The 18,946-nt window shown below is 37.7% G+C and overlaps 1 protein-coding gene across 8 annotated transcripts in view; it reads left to right on the forward strand.

Annotated features, from left to right (window-relative positions):
* The window catches only part of LSM14A (LSM14A mRNA processing body assembly factor), a 52,873-nt gene that overhangs the window by 11,760 nt on the left and 22,167 nt on the right, over positions 1–18,946 (forward strand). For all 8 annotated transcript variants that reach the window (XR_011248693.1, XR_011248694.1, XM_069550320.1 and 5 more), the window contains exons 2-3: positions 12,607–12,770; positions 14,996–15,125. Coding sequence is in view for 6 of the 8 variants with exons in the window: in XM_069550320.1 (XP_069406421.1) it covers positions 12,607–12,770; positions 14,996–15,125 (294 nt within the window). In the remaining 2 variants the exon portion in view is untranslated. The remainder of the gene's footprint in view (positions 1–12,606; positions 12,771–14,995; positions 15,126–18,946) is intronic.

The following is an 18,946-nucleotide window of genomic DNA, read 5'->3' on the forward strand; positions in this document are numbered from 1 at the left end:
AAAGTTATCTGGGCCATGAACTCTGTTATCGTAGAGTCACCAGTGACTGGCCTGTGACTTGAGGAGATTGAGAATACTGCAGAGAGGTCAGTAGTAAAGTCACTGTTGGGGAGGACAGGTCTGAGGTACGTACAGGAAAGGATTACGGAGGCTGGAGACAGATGGTTTTATTTAGCGCAGTATTAGACCCTAACAGAAAGCAATGTGGATAAGGGTGAAGAATGGACCAAAGCAGGGCGTACAAGGTGTGCCAGAAGTAGAGGTTTGCAGTTAAAAGCTGGGATGTGATTTCAAAGAGCAGCCCTGTGGAATCTTATGTTTTAAATCTCCCCACCCAAGTAAAAAAAAATCTGGAGCCCACTTACCACTATCCTGCTCTCAGGGTCTGTGGATACTGTGTTGTAGAAGAGAGAGTTGATAAATGAAGATCTTTTAGTATTTAATTAAACCTTGTGTTAAACCCTATATAACAGCTTATTCCAAATATGTAGAATCTCAAATAGTTTCAGCAAGAGTTTGTATAGCATACTGGATATGCACTAAGAACTGTACTTAAAGATAAATGTAAGGAAAATAAAAATACCAAGTGGAGCTTTTTGTTTGTTTTTAGATTTATTTATTTTACCTTAGCTGTCGTGATGGGTCTTTGTTGTTGCTCATGGACTTTCTCTAGTTCCGAAGAGCAAAGGCTACTCTCTTGTGGAGCATGGACTCTGGGCATGTGGGCTTAGTTGTTCCACGGCATGTGGGATCTTCCCGGATCAGGGATTGAACCGGTGTCCCTTGCATTGTAAGGCAGATTCATAACCACTGGACCACAAGCAAAGCCCCCAAATGTAGCTTTTCAGCACTTCTCCCTAACCCCCACTTGATGCTTATATGCTGTTTTTTTTTTTTTTAATCCATGTGCTATACTTTCTGTTTTCCCATTCTGTTGATGTCCAGCTGTTATTTCTTTTTGCTGTAAATAGTCATTTTCCCATTTTATTCTAAGTAGGTTTATTGTGTAGTTTAATTCAGTTCCTTTGGTATTAAACAGTGCTCAGTAATTTTGGAAATAGCTTACTTAATAGCTTTTTCCACTGTGAAATTTATTCAAGAAATATTCAAATGTCAGCACTATTTAGGGCACTGTGTTAGCTACTTGTGTTAATTGCAAGGATACAAATCTTTGTCCTGAAGATCTTTCGATTTTAAAAAAGGTCACTATATACAGTGGTAGAATGCTATATGATTTTTAAAGGAAGAATATGTTACCAGCATCTGGGAATATTACTGGTAGAGTTGGATGATGGCTACTGTTATGGCACTTTGCCTGGGCCATTGTGAGCTTAGTTGTGCAGTCATGTCCAACTTTTTGCAACCTCATGGACTATAGCCTGCCAGGCTCCTCTGTCCATGGGGATTCTCCAGGCAAGAATACTAGAGTGGGTTGCCATGCCCTCCTCCAGGGGATCTTCCCAACCCAGGGATTGAACCCAGGTCTCCCGCATTGCAGATGGATTCTTTACCCTCTGAGCCATGAGGGATGCCCACTCATAGCCAGGCCACAGTGCCCAGATATTTGGTCAGATATTTTGGATGTTTCTGAAGGGTTTTTTTTTTTTTTTAACCAGATTAATATTTAAATTATTGTACTTTTAAGTAAAGCATATTTGCTCCCCCATGATGTGGGATGTGGGTGGGCCTCATCCAGTCAGGTTGAAGGTAATAGAACAAAGACTGACCTCTTCTGAGCCAGAAGGAAAGAATGCTACCAGGAAACCACCTTTGGACTCAAACTGCAACTCTTCTTCAGGTCTCCAGCCTGCTGGCCTACTCTGCACATTTTGGATTTTCAGATGAGCCAATTTCTTAAATCTCTCTGTGTCTATATATGTGCATTCTGTTGGTTCTGTTTCTCTACAGAACTATGATGAATATAAGTAGTATCTAAACTGAACTTTAGGATAGGTCACGTGTAGAGAGGCGCTTTGGTGGAGGACAGAAAACTTGGTCTGTGTATGGAGAATGATGAGCTTGGTTCGAACTTACGTTCGGATAAGTGATTGGGACCAGGTCTTGCAATTGATACTTGAGAGGAGTTTTAATTTTAAGATTGCTTCATAAATGTTATTATGGATTTCCACTTGAACTTAGTTTTCCAACTTACTTTTGGACATTTCTTGAGTAATCAACCTTTTGTTTATTGCTCTCACCTTTTAGTATTCAGGAGACTTGTTTTTCTTGTTTATCAATCAGTATCAGAGCCTAATTTATAATTTTTAGTTTGTGTCCAAAAGTTAAGGCTTTTGGAAAATATTAATGTCATTTTGATGGTGCCAACTACATTTAACTGTGGATATATTTATTGTATTTAAACTTAACAAAGCTTTGGTATTTTATAACGGAGATACTGTATTGGGAATTTGGTCACTACAGCTCTTCCCTCTTGTTGTGTACTTTGACTATATGTATAGGTATTAAGGGTCTTCCCCTGGTGGCCAAGTGGTAAAGAACCCGCCTACTAATGCAGGAGAAGTGAGTTCTATCTTTGCGTCTGGAAGATCCCCTGGAAAAGGAATATGGCATCCCATTCTAGAATTCTTGCCTAGGAAATCCCGTGGACAAAGGAGCCTGGCCAGCTGCAGTCCATGGGGACACGATTCAGCGACTGAGTATGCACACACGTGGGTATTAATACACTGTGAACCAAGTTTGACATTAGTGTATGTTTGAGTTTGCCATGATCTAGAGATAGAGTGGCTCAGACGGTAAAGAGTCTGCCTACAATGTGGGAGACCTGGGTTCAATCACTGGGTCGGGAAGATCCCCTGAAGAAGGAAATGGCTACCCACTCCAGTATTCTCGCCTGAAAAATCCCATGGATGGAGGAGCCTGGTAGGCTATAGTCCATGGGGTTGCAAAGAGTCGGACACGACTGAGCAAATTCACTTCAGCTTCAGAGATAGAGATATTTTAGATAAATGATTTTGCCAGAACTTTGACCCTATTTCTTTATTTAAAAAAAAGTATCATGGGATACATTTCTATTAATAAATCTTTGCTATTTGTAGCCAGAAGTAGGGAATTGATTATATTCTTTAAAAATTAATGCAGGAAAAAAATACTTTCCCTACTTCCCACTCTTTTTAACATTAGCTTAAAATGTGTACTTTTCTATTTTGGGAAATAAAAACTAGACTACTTACTAAAGCAGTGTAACAACGTGAAGTTAAGCATATAGAGGACAACTTCTCCTAGTTTCAGCATTCTATTCCAACTATTACTGTCATTTTGTGTATTTTCTTACTGCTATATTTGTAGGGGTGTGTCTGTGTGTTTCATTTTTGTTTTTTGCCTCACCTCAAGGCATGTGGGACCTTAGTTCCTCTACCTAGGAGACCAGGAATGGAACCTACACCCCTGCAGTGGAAGGGCAGGACTGCCAAGGAAGTCCCTGTGTGTGTTATTGAAGTAAAATTCAAATAACATAAAATTAGCCACCATAAAATGTATGAGTTAATCTAGTCACAGTGTTGTGTAACCATCAGTTGAGTCGCTCAGTTGTGTCCGACTCTTTGAGACCCAATGGACTGCAGCACACCAGGCCTCCCTGTCCATTGCCAACTCCCAGAGTTTACTCAAACTCATGTCCATTGAGTCAGTGATGACATCCAACCATCTCATCCTCTGTCATCCCCTTCTCCTGCCTTCAGTCTTTCCCAGCATCAGGGTCTTTTCCAGAAGACAAGTCAGCTCTTCTCATCAGGTGGCCAAAGTATTGGAGCTTCAACATCAGTTCTTCTAATGAATATTGAGGGCTGATTTCCTTTAGGATTGAATAGTTTGATCTTCTTGCTGTCCAGGGGACTCTCAGGAGTCTTCTCCAACCCCATAGTTCAAAAGCATCAATTCTTCGGTGCTCAGCTTTCTTTATGGTCCAACTCTCACATCCATATGTGACTACTGGAAAAATAATACCTTTGACTAGATGGACCTTTGTTGGCAAAGTAATGTCTCTATTTTTTAGTATGCTGACTAGGTTGATCATGCTTTTCTTCCAAGGAGCAAGCATCTTTTAATTTCATGGCTGCAGTCACCATCTGCAGTGATTTTGGAGCCCAAGAAAATAAACTCTGTCACTGTTTCCCCATCTATTTGCCGTGAAGTGATGGGACTGGATGCCATGATCTTCATTTTTTGAATGTTGAGTTTTAAGCCAGCTTTTTCACTTACTCTTTCACTTTGATTTAGAGGCTCTTTAGTTCCTCTTCACTTTCTGCTATAAGGGTGGTGTAATCTGTATATCTGAGGTTATTGATTATTTTTCCCTACAGTCTTGATTCCAGCATGTGCTTCATCCAGTCCAGTGTTTCTCATGATGTACTCTGCATATAAGTTAAATAAACAAGGTGACAGTATACAACCTTAACAGACTCCTTTCCTAATTTGGAACCAGTCCATTGTTTCACATCCAGTTCTAACTGTTGCTTCTTGACCTGCATACAGATTTCTCAGGAAGCAGGTCAGGTGGTTTGGTGTTCCCATCTCTTTAAGAATTTTCCACAGTTTGTTGTGATCCACATAGTCAAAGGCTTTGGCGTAGTCAATAAAGCAGGAGTAGATATTTTTCTGGAATTCTCTTGCTTTTTCTCTGATCCAACGGATGTTGGCCTTTTCCTCTCCCTTTTCTAAATCCAGCTTGAACATCTGAAAGTTCATTATACTATAGTTTGAGCACTCTTTGACATTGCCTTTCTTTGGGATTGGAGTGAAAACTGACCTTTTCCAGTCCTGTGGCCACTGCTGAATTTTCCAAATTTGCTGGCAAATTGAGTGCAGTACCTTCACAACATCATCTTTTAGAATTTGAAATAGCTCAGCTGGAATTCCATCACTCCCACTAGCTTTGTTCGTAGGAATGCTTCCTAAGGCCCACTTGACTTCACATTCCAGGATGTCTGGCTCTAGGTGAGTGATCACTCCATCTTGGTTATCTGGCTCATGAAGATCTTTTTGTGTACTTCTTCTGTGTGCTGCCCACAGTTTGAAGGACACTTACTTTAATTTCTCATTTCCCCTTCCCCAGCCCCTGGTGGCTACTAATCTGCTTTCTATTTCAGTAGATTTTCTGACTCCAGATAAATGGAATCCTAATATGAGATCTTTTGTGATGGACTTCTTTCACTTAGTGTGCTTTTAAAATTCATCATATTGTAGTATATTTCAGAATTTAATTCCTTTTTATGGCTAAATAGTCTTCCATTATACCAGATACATTGGGGGCTTCCCTGGTGGCTCAGATGGTATAGAATGTGCCTGCAATGCAGGAGAGCTGGGTTCAACCCCTGCGTCGGGTAGGTCCCCTGGAGAAGGATATGGCAACCCACTCCAGTATTCTAGCCTGGAGATGTCCATGGACAGAGGAACCTGGTGGTCGACAGTCCCTGTGGTCACAAAGTGTTGGACACAACTGAGCGACTAACACACTCTGTGTATTCTTGCCACCTCTTAATATCTTCTGTTTCTGTTAGATCCATACCATTTCTGTCCTTTATTGTGCCCATCTTTGCATTAAATGTTGCCTTGTTATCCCTTATTTTCTTGAAGAGATCTGAAGTATTTTCCTCTATTTCTTTGCATTGATTGCTGAGGAAGCCTTTGTTATCTCTCCTTGCTGTTCTTTGGAAATCTGTATTCAGATGGTTCTATCTTTCCTTTTCTCCTTTGCCTTTCGCTTTTCTTTTCTCAGCTATTTGTAAGGCCTCTTCAGACAATCATTTTACCTTTTTGCATTTCTTCTTCTTGGGGACGGTTTTGGTCACCGCCTCCTGTACAGTGTTACAAACCTCCATCCATAGTTCCTGGGTGATGCTCTGATATCACCTAGGAGCTGTGTGTCACAAACCAGGGTCAAAGACCAAACATTAGAACATTTATCTTTTAAAAAATTAACAGAAGTTTTGGAGCTCTGGTCAGAAGCTAGAGATGAGAACCTATTTATATGGGCTTCCTTGGTGGGTCAGATGGTAAAGCACATGTCTGCAATGTGGGAGACCTGGGTTTGATCCCTGGGTTGGGAAGACCCCCCTGGAGAAAGAAATGGCAGCCCACTCCAGTAGTCTTGCCTGGAAAATCCCATGGACAGAGGAGCCTGGTAGGCTATAGTCCCTGGGGTCACTAAGAGTCGGACACGACTGAGTGACTTCACTTTCACTTTCACTCTGGTGGCTCAGATGGTTAAAAATCTGCCTGCAGTGCAGGAGACCCAGCTTCAATCCCTGGGTTGGGAAGGTTCCCTGGAGAAGAGAATGGCTACCCACTCCAGTAAATTCTTGCCTGGAGAATTGCATGGATAGAGGTTTGATCTCCTTGCAGTCCAAGGGACTTTCAGAAGTTTACTCCATGATAGCCAGCATCATATTCAGTGGTGAAAGACAGAAAACATTCCCCTAGGAACAGAAACAGGACAAGGTTGTCCACATCCAGCACTGTTACACAGCAGTGTATTAGAAGGCCTAGCCAGCACAGTTAGTCAGAGGGACTGTACTGTCATGAAGTATAGTCCCTTTGATGTACTCTTTGATTCAGCCTGCCAGTATTTTGTTGAGGATTTTTGTGTCTGTATTCTTAAGAGATTTTCATGTAGTTTTCTTATGGTAACTTTGTCTGGCTTTGGTATCAAGATAATGCTGGCCTCATAGAATGTGTTAGGAAATATTCCTTTTTCTTCTGTTTTTTTTTGGAGGAGTTTGAATAGGATTGATGTTAATTCTTAAAATGTTTAGTAAAATTCACCAGTGAAATTTGATATCACCAGTGAAGTCTGGTCCTGGTTCTTTGGAGGGTTTGACTACCAGCCCAGTCTTTTGTTGGACTTGTTAAAGATCTGTTGAGATTTTCTGTTTCTTCTTGAGTCAGTTTTGGTTATTTGTATATTTCTGGAAATTTTTCTTTTTTGTCTAGATTATCTATTTTGTTGGCATACAATTGTTAGTAGTATTCTCCTGTAAGTTTTTTAATCTGTGTAAGGTTGGTAGGAATGTTCTTGCTTTCATTTGACTTTAGTTGTTTACATTTCCCCATCTTTTTCTGTAGTCTAGACTAGAACCCCAGGGATGGGGGAGCCTGGTGGGCTGCCGTCTTTGGGGTCGCACAGAGTCGGACACGACTGAAGCGACTTAGCAGCAGCAGACTAGCGAAAGTTTGTCTATTTTGTTGATCTTTTCAAAGAACCAACTTGTGGTTTTAATGGTTCTGTGTCTCTGTTTGCTGTGTTGTTTATCTTGGCTTGAATTCAGTCTTATTATTTCCTTCCTTCCTTCTGCTGAGTTTGGGCTTAGTCTGCTCTTTTTCTGATTTCTTTCATCTTTTTGTTCTCTCTTTCTTGGAGTGCACCGGGTTTAGTTGCAACCCTCGGTTTCTTCGCTCATTAGTTGCGGCGTGCAGACTATTAGTTGTGGTGGCCTGTGGGTTCTAGTTCCCTGACCAGGGATCAGACCTGGGCCCCCTGCGTTGAGGGCACAGAGTCTTAGCCACTGGACCACAGGCAGATTCCTCTAGTTTCTTAATAGATGATTTGAGATTTTTAAAATATAGCATTTATAATTATAAATTTCTTTCTTGAGTATGGCATTCTTTATATCCCCTAATATTGGCAGGTGGTGTTTTCTTTTTCATTTGTCTTCAAGTTTTTTCTTTATTTTTTAAAAAAATTTATTTTTTTAGTTGAAGGTTGATTCCTTTACAGAATTTTGTTGTTTTCTGTCAAACCTCAACATGAATCAGCCATACAAAATTTTTCTTACTTTCCCTAGCGGTATCTTTTTTGTCTTATTGGCTCTTTATGAGTCAGTTGTTTAATTGCCAAATACTTGTGATTTTCTAAGGTCTCTTCTATTACTGAGTTCTAGCCTCATTTCCATTTTAGTCAGAGAGGATACTTGATAAAATTCAATTTTTTTCATTTATTGAGGGTTGGTTTGGCCTAAAATTTGGTCTGTTGTGAAGAATGTTCTATGCGTAATGTAATGTGCATTCTGCTGTTGTTGAGGGGGAGAAAAGATATTCTAAATCTTCTAAATGCTTTCTCCAGTACTACTGAGGAAGCCAGTTTTGCCCTGCCCTTGAGGGTTAAAACAATGGTCAGCCTCTCTGGCTGGCTTCTCAGTGAATTTTTAGGTAGATCATAGCATACAACCCTAAATTTTTGTAGGACACTATCCCTGTTCCCCACATGGCACCAGCAAGCTAGCCAGAAACATGGGCTACTGTCCCCATAGCTGCCTTTTACAGAGATGGGAGATGATGAATGGTAATAGCCAGCCGCTGTGCAAAATGCCAGAATTCACCAAAAGTTAGCAACCTCTTTCTTCGTTAGATGCTCACTTGGATTCTACAGGCATCTGGTTAGACTCCATAATGCCAAAATGGTTTCTTCAGATCATTTGCCAGCCCAGTAGTTGTTTGGGTGGAGGGACCATTCCTGGATCTTCTTACTCCACCATCTTGCATGATGCCCCTTACACCTATGTATTTATTTTAAATAGTTGTAATCTTCTGAAATTAATAGTTTTATAATCTGCCTCATGCATAGTATGTTTAATGTTGTTGTATGTTCACCTAACTTTTTGATGTTACAAATAATATAGCAGTCTATTTTGGGGAAGAAAAATGTGGACAGAGTTGTAGATTCTGAGTAAGAAATTACATTTAATAAATCATATTATATTTTGACCTCTTTAAGTACCTTTTCACCATCACTTGTCCAGTAACTTCCAAACTGACCCTCTGCTTCCTTTTTCATTGTATCTTCCAAGTCACAGAAGAAAAAATACTGGAGAATAGTAGTTGCTAGGGGTAGGGGAAAAAGATGCATGGTCGTTCGGTGGGCAGAAAGTTTCATTTAAGCAAGGTGATAAAGTTGTAGAGCTCTGCTGTAATTTTGTTTGTAATTAACAATACTGTGATGTACATTTAAAATTTTGTTAAGAGGGTAGATCTCATGTGGTGTATTCTTACAACAGTGAATCTGATGGGCGAGAGTTTACGGGGTTGCAAAAGAGTCAGACATGACTTAGCAACTAAACAACAACAATGCAATTAAGAAAAATCAAGAATTCTCTGGTAGTCCAGTGGTTAGGACTTGGCGCTTTCAATGCTGAGGCCTGCGTTCAACACTGGGTAGAGAACTAAGTTGCTGCAAGCCGGGTGATGTGACCAAAAAGAAAAAGCATTAATAGATAACAGTAACAAAATCGCTGGTGAAGTATACCTAACAATGGAGTTGTCTGCCAGCTTGAAAGGGAAAAAAAGTAAGGTAGCATGATGGAAGAAAGTATAACAGAGCTAGTCTGCTACTTGGAGGCAAGGACAGAGTGCATCAGGATCAGGAAGAACCACACAGTAAGGACTGGTTACTGAGCCAGGAGGAAACTTGGGGTGAGTGGGAATCATACACTGTTCCTACACGGTTTTCTATGTTTAGCCACTGCTCCCTAAAATACAATAAATAAAATAAAATAGCAGGTTAAAATAAATTAGGGATGAAACAATGTGATTTCTGACTGTACTGACATAATTCCCTTATTAGCCAGTTGCACATGAGCTAATTCATGTATTAAAATTATTTGTAGCAGAATAGTACTGGTAATTTTCTACTTTGTCTGTTCTTGTCCTGCTTTCTCTTTCTGCTGTTAGCATCCAGGTTCCAGCCTTCACTACCTCTCATTTGTTCTGTTATCTTCCGGACATTTATACCCTTCTTATTGCTGTTCTAATTAAGTTATTTTTTATAATACTAGAAGAACTGTCCTGAAAGCATTAAATCTGGTCAAATAGTCTCTATCATTAGAACCTGTTTCTCAAACTCTTAGTGTGTGCAAATGATTCTTCATGGTGTCTGTTGCCATGATTTTTTACTTTGACTCTCTTGCTGATGATAGAGATTTTCTTCATACCATATGTTGGAAAGTATGCTTTTAATTTTCAGCTCTACTGTGGGTTATCTTTACGACCGAAGATAACAAATTTTTAAGCCAATGTATGTGAATTTATCAACTTCCCCCAAACTTTTATTAGGTAACTCCTCACTGTAAAAGCTGGGAGTATTCATTTATGAATTTCCTTTCATGTTTCCTTTGCTTCTTATTTTCATCTCCCAACTTTTCTGAGAATAGAGTGTGAAATAGATACCATCTTAACAGCCCACAGTTGGAGAAGCCTGGTAGTCTACAGTCCATGGCGTCGCAAAGAGTCAGACAGGACTGAGCAGCTTCACTTCACTTTTCTAACACTTGGTAACTTTGTAGTCTTTCAGAACTATTAAATTTGCATCCTATCCTAGCACCTTCAATGGTAAAGAATCCGCCTGCCTATGCAGGAGTCATGGGTTCAGTCCCTGGGTGGGGAATGCAGTAGGAAATGCCAGCCACTCCAGTATTCTTTCTTGGAAAATTCCATGGACAGAGGAGCCTGGGAGGCATGGGGTCACAAAGTGTTGGACACGACTGAGTGAGTGAACATGCATGCACACTTGCACCTGGGTAAATTGTCACATACATTAATGTGTTTAAATGATTTTATTGTCCATCTCTTATTTTTCAATGCCATTGTCTCTGTGAGTTCTTTATTTTGATGTAGCAAAGGATAAGTCTGTATGGCTTATATTGCACTAAAGTTCTTTATTTTTTTTTTTTTCCTGGAAATACAGTGAAACCTTCTGATCATATTTAGGTCCTTATGTCAGGAAATTTGTTATATCTTTAGTTGCATTTTGTCTTACTTGTTCTGTTGTCTTTCTGAGAAACTATTCTTATTATGTTTATTCTGCAGCTATGTTTGTCTTACCTCTTTTTTTTCTTTCTTTAACTCTGTGTTTTCAGTATGTGAGTTTTACTTTTCTTGAGAATATAAAGCAGTTCTTTCTGAAATTTTCTTGTTTCATCCTTCTTTTGGATACATGGATATCATTTGAATGGTTTTGTTATGCCTTGGATAGCCTAATAGAGCTTCTCTTTGGTTTTATAGATGGAAGACCTTTAACCCCACCCCACCTGCCCGCAGCTTCAGGATGAGCTGATTTGTTCCTTTGGAGGTCTGGAACTTAATAAAACTTTGTATGGTGGTAATAGTGCTGGTGCTGAGTTTAGGAGTGGGATTGATCCATTTGTAATTTTCCTAGCTTGCTTTTTGGTTAAAGGACAAAACATAAAACCATGTCTGTTACTTCTGCCCTGATACAGTATTGTTTGGCCACCAGAGAGAGAGAGGAGCTTCAGCTCTGACATTCTACATCTTTTCCTTTATCACATCTGTGTCCCCATCCATCAAGCTGGAGTATGCCTGGGAAATTCTTAGCATGCTATATGTGGATTCTGGAGTTGGCCTTCCAGAGTGGACTAACTCAAAAAATATCTGCATGATGCTTTTTAATAAAGTTTTATGGTATAGGTTTGAGGTATTTTCTTGGTTTAGGGGTATTTTAACTTTTTAATTTTCTTTAGTTATAGGGTGGAATAGTCATCTGCAAACCTACAACTATGCCATTATCTTTTCCTGAAAGTCTCATAAGTACCTCAAAAAATTTTTAGGATTAAGAAAAAGGCATTTAAGCTGAAATATTATCTTCAGTCTAGCTGTGGATAAGTTCTGCAGAAAAATATAAAACTTTGCACAGTGTTAAGGGATTTGCTTCCTCTAGGGTACTCTTTAAATGAATAATATCTGATATGGCAGGCTTTCTTATTTGGAGTGTCTATGGGGATGTCAACATTTTCAGAAGTCTCCTAAGATAGTGAACCTGAAGCTTTAGTATTAATAAGAAACTCTTGAGGAATTGATTTAAAATATAGATATAGATTTCTGTATCCTCTTCACAGAAAATCTGAGTCAGTGGATTCCAGAATCTTTTTTTTTAGCTAGTTTACTCTGAAACAGCTGGTCACAGTTCAACTTTGAATAATGCCATCCTGAGTGTTAGAATAGTCAGATTTAATTACGAGGTAGATATTTTAGGTAACTAGGGCATTTCAGGCTGTCCCATGGAGCCGAGTAACTCACAGAGGCTTTACTTGGTTTCTAGAGGATGTACTACTAACCAAGGAAGATATTCTTTTCATTGTCTTATCTTAAACCTGAAGCTCAATTTCCCGACTTTGGGATTTTTGTAGATTGGGAAAATCTTCACCACAGACACACACACACACACACTCTCTCACTCACTCACTCACTCACTCACTCACTCACTCACTCATACGAGTTGCCAGTTTTTTATTTTGCTGAATGGGAACATTAAAAATAAATCAATAATGAAAGGGCTTTTTTTAGCACCTCTTACCACAACCACCAAAGATGTAAGTAAGTGACAATGTAGAAAGAACACAATACTTTCTAATACAGTATTCATAATACTGATAGTCTTTTAAATTGAACACATGTAACTCTATGCAAAACCCACTTTCTTTTCCACTTTAAAAAAGATTTACTTTAGCTACAAATTAATGAATGCTTTCTCATGGAGGGCATTTAAGTGCCCCTTAGTATTATTGAAACAGTGCACTGTAAAAGGCACTATCTGAATACAGTGAGTAGACGCCTGGCTCATATCCTCTGTTTTCTTACCAGTTCGGTCCTTTGGTACAGAAGACAGACCAACAGATCGTCCAATACCACCTCGAGATGAAGTCTTTGAATACATAATATTCCGTGGGAGTGATATTAAAGACCTTACTGTTTGTGAGCCACCAAAACCACAATGTTCTTTGCCTCAGGACCCAGCTATTGTTCAGGTAACGTTGTAAATCTGTCTTGGAGTACAAATAAATTTCATACACATAACTAGCCTTGGATTTTACCTCCTTGTTTTAGTCTTTTAAATTTTCTCTATTGAATATTCATGGAACTTATTACCATTTTCTAGTTACCTAGATACCCAGAATAACTGGGTAATGTTCTCATCCAGGTTTCTCTCTTTAGATGATAAATCAGAACTAAATAGAGTAAGAAATAGCTGAGGGATTTTTTTTTTTCCTTTGGCTCCGCCACACAGCATGTGGAATCTTAGTTCCCATGTGGAAGCCTGAAATCTTAACCATTGGATCACCAGAGAAAACCAGGAATTAATTTTTATCATAAGAATTTTCTGATTGCAGCAACAAAGTAGCTAGTGTGTATTGAGTTCTGAGTTTATGAGAAGCGCTGTCAAAAGCACTGCACATATAATAAGGCAAACCTCACAACACTCTCTGAGCTTGGTACTATAGTTATTCTTTTTTATAAGTGAGGAAATTGAAATAGAGCCATAATTTGAACCGACCCAGGCATTTTGGCTCCAGAATCCAAGATCCATTCCACTATATTATTCACGTATATTCTATTATTATTTTATTCACACATGGTTCATTTTACAAACCAGGATGATGGTGGCTACTCTTAGGTATGATTACTAGGTTTAATGAGAAAAATGCTGAATCACGTTATATGTTTGTATAGTGTACATGGAGTGTTATATAGTCAGCACAAACACAAAAAGATTTTAACATATACAGATATATTATTTGATTCTTTAATAAAGTATTAAAAAGAAGAGCCTAAGGCTTCTTATTAAGAGAAATTTGAAAATTTGTGTATTTTATTAAAAACAGAAACATGTGATGTCTAATAGATTGCAAATTATGAGTTAAAGAGGATGTTCATTATAGTACCCGTTTATATGTTAACTGGAAATACATAGAAACTCTGGATTTCTACTATAGCAGCAGCACAGGAGACAGGTTAACATAAGAGTATTTCATGGGCATTTTATATAGGGCATAACTGATTAAAAGCTTTGTTGCCCCCATGTGACTTTCCTCCTGAATCCATTTTCTTACCAACTTTTTTTCTTATCAGAAGTCTTTGGTAATTTGCACTAAATTACGCTTGTTGTCTTTTTTAACTTACTCTTTTATGCTGTGAGTGATAAAAGTCTTAGTTTCTCACAAAACTGATTGTTAAAAATACGCAGAATATATAGGCATTATCTTGCATAGAATGTGCCTTCCAGCTTTTAAAAGGAAATACCTAATGAACGCTCCTAAAGAAAATATGAAGTGCTGTGTAAAATTAAAATGGTTGGGGGAGGAGGAGAAAAAGTACCTTTTAACGTTTATTTACTGTTTCTTCTGAATACAAGATAAGCTTTTTATTAAGAAATGGCTGGGACTCCCATGGTGGTCCAGTGGCTGAGACTTCACACTCCCAGTGCAGGGAGCTTGAGTTCGATCCCTGGTCAGGGAACTAGATCCTACATATCGCAATTAAAGATCCCGCATGCCACAACTGAGGATCCCTGAGAAAATGTACACTTCTTAAATGAAGGGAGAAAAGACACGTTCTCGTAGAAATAGTTGCCTGCACTGAACAGGGGATCTTCTCCAGGCGCTCTTCCCAACTCAGGGATCAAGTCTGGGTCTCCTGCGTTGCAGGCAGGTTCTTTACTGTCTGAGCCACCAGGGAAGCCCCAGCATAACGATAACTATATTTAAAGTATAGATAGTAAATGATTTTGTATGGGATAGTTTGTTTCTGCATCTCTTGCCTGTAAATGTAATAGTATACCTCTAACGATTGAAAAGAGTAAAATCAAAAGTGAGATATCTTACGTGTGTCAGCACAAGACTGAAACTTAGTACTGTTGATATAACCAAATTTGATTTTTCTTTAAACAGTTTATTTACGCAGGTAACTTTTCTTTGGTTCTTTCCTAAATCTGCTCTAAAATGAAACCTAAAAGAGGAGTTCATTGTAGAAAAAAGTGTTTATAAATCACAGTATAATTGACAAATATAATCAAATATTGCAGTCAGATTATTTAGCTGTTATAACATTAAAGGCATGTTGCAAGTAGTTGTAATTGCTTCTGTCTAGTAATTATAATTTAATAGTTTTCTTTAAAATATAAATATGCAGATTTATTTCCATTATGTACGTATTGTTCAGAGCCTGATAAATTAACCCATAATCTTTTCTTCAGTCTTCACTAGGTTCATCTACTTCTTCATTCCAGTCAGTGGGCTCCTATGGACCTTTTGGCAGGATGCCAACGTACAGTCAGTTCAGTCCAAGCTCATTAGTTGGCCAGCAGTTTGGGGCTGTTGGTGTTGGTATGTTGTGCTTTTTTCCTTTCTTTCTTTTTCGTAATTTTCCTGTCTTTATCATAAAGATATATAAAACCTTCCACAAGTTTTCAGACATTGTTTGATCTTCCTTTTGTAACCTGTTATTTTGAAGACTTCAGTCCTTAATGATTAGTGGTTCCATAAAGGCCATCTCTTAGAATTGTAGCTTTTTAAAATCTAGGTATATCCAATTACCAAATTTTATTGAGCATTATTTTAAATTTACACAAGATATAGCCATTTAAAATAAACATTTTTTTCCAATAGGATGGGTTTTCAAAAAGGGAAATGGAGATAATCCTATTGTTAAGGAATAGTAAACAACACTGTGGGCTTCCCTGGTGGCTTAGTAGTAAAAGAGTCCGCCTGCAGTGCAGGACACGCGGGTTCAATCCCTGGATTGGGAAGATCCCCTGGAATACCCACTCCAGTATTCTTGCCTAGAGGATTTCATGGACAGAAGAGCCTGGCGGGCAACAGTCCTTTGCATAGAGTTGAACACAACTGAGCAACTAACGTACACAACACTATAAGAAAATGCAGACAGGCTAATAACAGTCCTGCTTGTGACTAGAAGACAAAGGCTCTCCTGTACAACCAGATATAGTTAGATTAACTTTTTTGTTTTTTTGTAGCTGTGCATTTTACCTTTTAAGTATACCTTTATTGATTTCATTGATATAATCACTTATCAGTTTATTTCACTGAATCACAAATCCAGTTTTCAAGTTTATCTTGAAACTCATTAGTATGTTAATAGTTTTGTTAATTAAGTAAACTTTTAACTGATATTTTACACTCTTACAAGAAGAAATACAACTCTTAGAAAATGTGATTTAGGATTTATAATTGGTAGTGGTATTGGTGGTGTTCATCTCGAAACTATTTTTTGTATGTATAATAGGATAAGGCATATGAATAATATATTGATGTTGATAAACGGTATTTTTATCTTGGAGAAGGGAGATACACATATTGAATGGGGAAAGGTAAAGAACAGTGTTGTGGTAGTAAATGTGAATTGAAGGTATAGGTGTGAACTCATTTTTTAAAAACTGATGATTTCCTGATTCTGTTCATAGAAAAGGCTTAGAAGCAATGATACCCAGTAGCAAAGGACACGTGTAGACCCAGTTCTTGCTTTCTAAATACTTTTCCCCACTAAACAGAATCTAGGCCCCTTTTAAAAAGAAGGAAAAGGAAACTTTTTTTTTTTTAAGTAAAATAACGCTAGTTAAGAAATATAAGGAATGGTGAACATAGAAAATCACCATTGTTAATCTCTAGTGAAATAATTAGCAGGGATTAGCAGTGGATGCTAAAATCATTGGGTGAATGAGGTTGAAACAGGATGTTAAAATAATCTTAAAGTATCATAGCACAGTTTACTTGTTAATTACAAAGGGATAAGATGTACCTTTATAGTGGAGAAATCTGATGGTTAATCACCATCTTAATTAATTCATCAAGCTTGGTATTGCCATAATTATTGATTATATGTCTTCTGGTGTGATGATACAGGGGAGAGGTGTAAACAACTTCACTTCTGGGCATTCTTGCTAAAACTGCAGATTCTAACCTTGAAGAAACTGACATATTTTCAGAAGGTCAAGTTTTTCAAAGGATTCACTGTTGTGAAGAGGAGAGGGAGCAGGGCTGTTATAGACTTGGGAAGACTGAAGAAACATAGCATCCAAATGTAATGTATGATCAGATCCCAAGTTTTAGGAAAAGCTGATAATAAAGAATGTTTTAGGGACTATTGAGGAACTTTGAGTAAGGACTAAATGTAGGATGATGTTCATTTTCTTAGATGTGGTAATGGTATTGTGGTTAACCATATAGGAGAATATGTTTTAGGGAGATGACTTTAGTACTGAAGGGTGAAGAGTCAGATTGATTATGGCATATGTAGGTGAAAAGAGAAGTCTGTATATCACAATATGAAGAAATGAAAAAATGGGATAGGCGTGGTTGAGAAGTTAGTTGGTGAGCTAGGTGAGGAATATATTGATATTCAGTCTACTCCCTTTTTTTGACACAATATTGACATTTTTCAAATTTATATATTTTTGTTGGGGGTGGTAGTTCTTTCATCTCTAATCAAAATTTAAATATTTAATTACTTCTTGGATAGGTGAAATAACTTTGGTCCATGTACCTCCTAATCCTACTCAAGGAAAGATCAATGTTAACTTATCCATGTTAAATCAAGGTATACCCTATTTTAGTTACGACTATTAGAATCCTATTCTGAGGATTCAGAATAAGAGACAGCTGCAAATTATTTTATCCTTTTGAGATTCCTTTCACTAAGTTGAATAGTTAGCCAACATCTGGATTATTGTACTTACCTTCTACATTACTGTGAAGTTGCTTGACAGTATTTATAAAAGTGTTTGAAACAGAGTCTAGCACAAAATGTCTGCATAGCAAATGCTGCTTTTGCTCTTGCTCACATCCTGCTCCTCTGATCAGAGTATTTTGTGGTGGTGACATACATTAATATATTCCTTATAAATACTTTAATCTAATTTTTATATTGGGGTTTGCTGGTTTAGTGTTCTTTGAATGTCAAAATGTAGGTTTTACTTGTGTTTTCCATATGAGTAGACTAGTTTTTGCAATAGCAAATTATTTTTGATTGTTTGATTTCAATACTGGTAGAATAATTTGTGGAGGGGCTAATTAAAGAACTATATATAGTATTTAGAAGTAGTTAAATGAGGACGAGGAAAACTGTAGCATTGATTAAGGTGGCAGATGTTCTTTAGAAACAGAATTAACTCAGATACAGTTTGTGTTTATACAAATTAAGCCAGATTTTAATCTAAGCCTCTTGTTTTCATTTTCTGTGCCTAGTATTCTGATGTAAAGAGGAGGTTTAAATAAATTGGGATTACTCTACTGCTGTTTGGGGGAATTTTTTCCATTTTAATTTTCATATATTATCTTTTTATAGTTTTATTTGCAGTTTGTATCATGAAGGATTAGTATCTTTAATATCTAAAGAGCTTCTGAAAATAAAGATCTACAACCCAACTGAAAAATAGATTAAGGTTAGAAACTAACTTTGCCTTTTTCAGAAAAAAAATACAGATGGCCCTTACACACGGAAAGATGCTTAAATCTTGCTTATGGTGAGATAATTAAATCAGCACCACAACACCATTTCTCGTTATCAATTTGACAGAAACCCAGAAGTTTGAATATATTCTGTTTTGTCACCACTGTGAGGAAACAGATACTCATACTTTGAATGGAATGATACAGTGTGTAGAATTAAAACGTTGTTTTTTTAAGCTGACACTCAGATAGTTCTTATGTGCAAAGATTAGGTCACTACTGCCTTTAATTCATAGGCCTTTAGGAAAAATTAATTATCTCAATAAACTGAAGCAGCAAACAGCCATGGCATGCTCTCTCTCATACTACTCTTGTGGGCAAGAGGAGGTATATTGCCTGAACAGTCAGGCAAATGAATACATTTTAGCTGCTTAAATAATCAAATCATATTAGACAGTGATTCTCTTAGGTCTCTAGTGTTTTGTACAGATTAATTTTTAATCACTGAGTTTAATGAACACTTAACTTGCTTATGAACTTTATAAAGTTAGTATAAACCAGGAGAGTGTTTCATGCATTAAGAATGACAGACTAAGGATTATTAAAGATCTACTTTGGAATTCCCTGGCAGTCCAGTAGTTAGGACTTTGTGTTTCTACTGCAGGGTGCCCATGGTTGGGGGAAACTAAGATCCCACATGACATGTGATGTGGCCAAAAATAAATAAAAGACCTACTTCA

Source organism: Ovis canadensis, chromosome 14, assembly GCF_042477335.2.
Source record: "Ovis canadensis isolate MfBH-ARS-UI-01 breed Bighorn chromosome 14, ARS-UI_OviCan_v2, whole genome shotgun sequence".
NCBI classification, from domain to species: domain Eukaryota; kingdom Metazoa; phylum Chordata; class Mammalia; order Artiodactyla; family Bovidae; genus Ovis; species Ovis canadensis.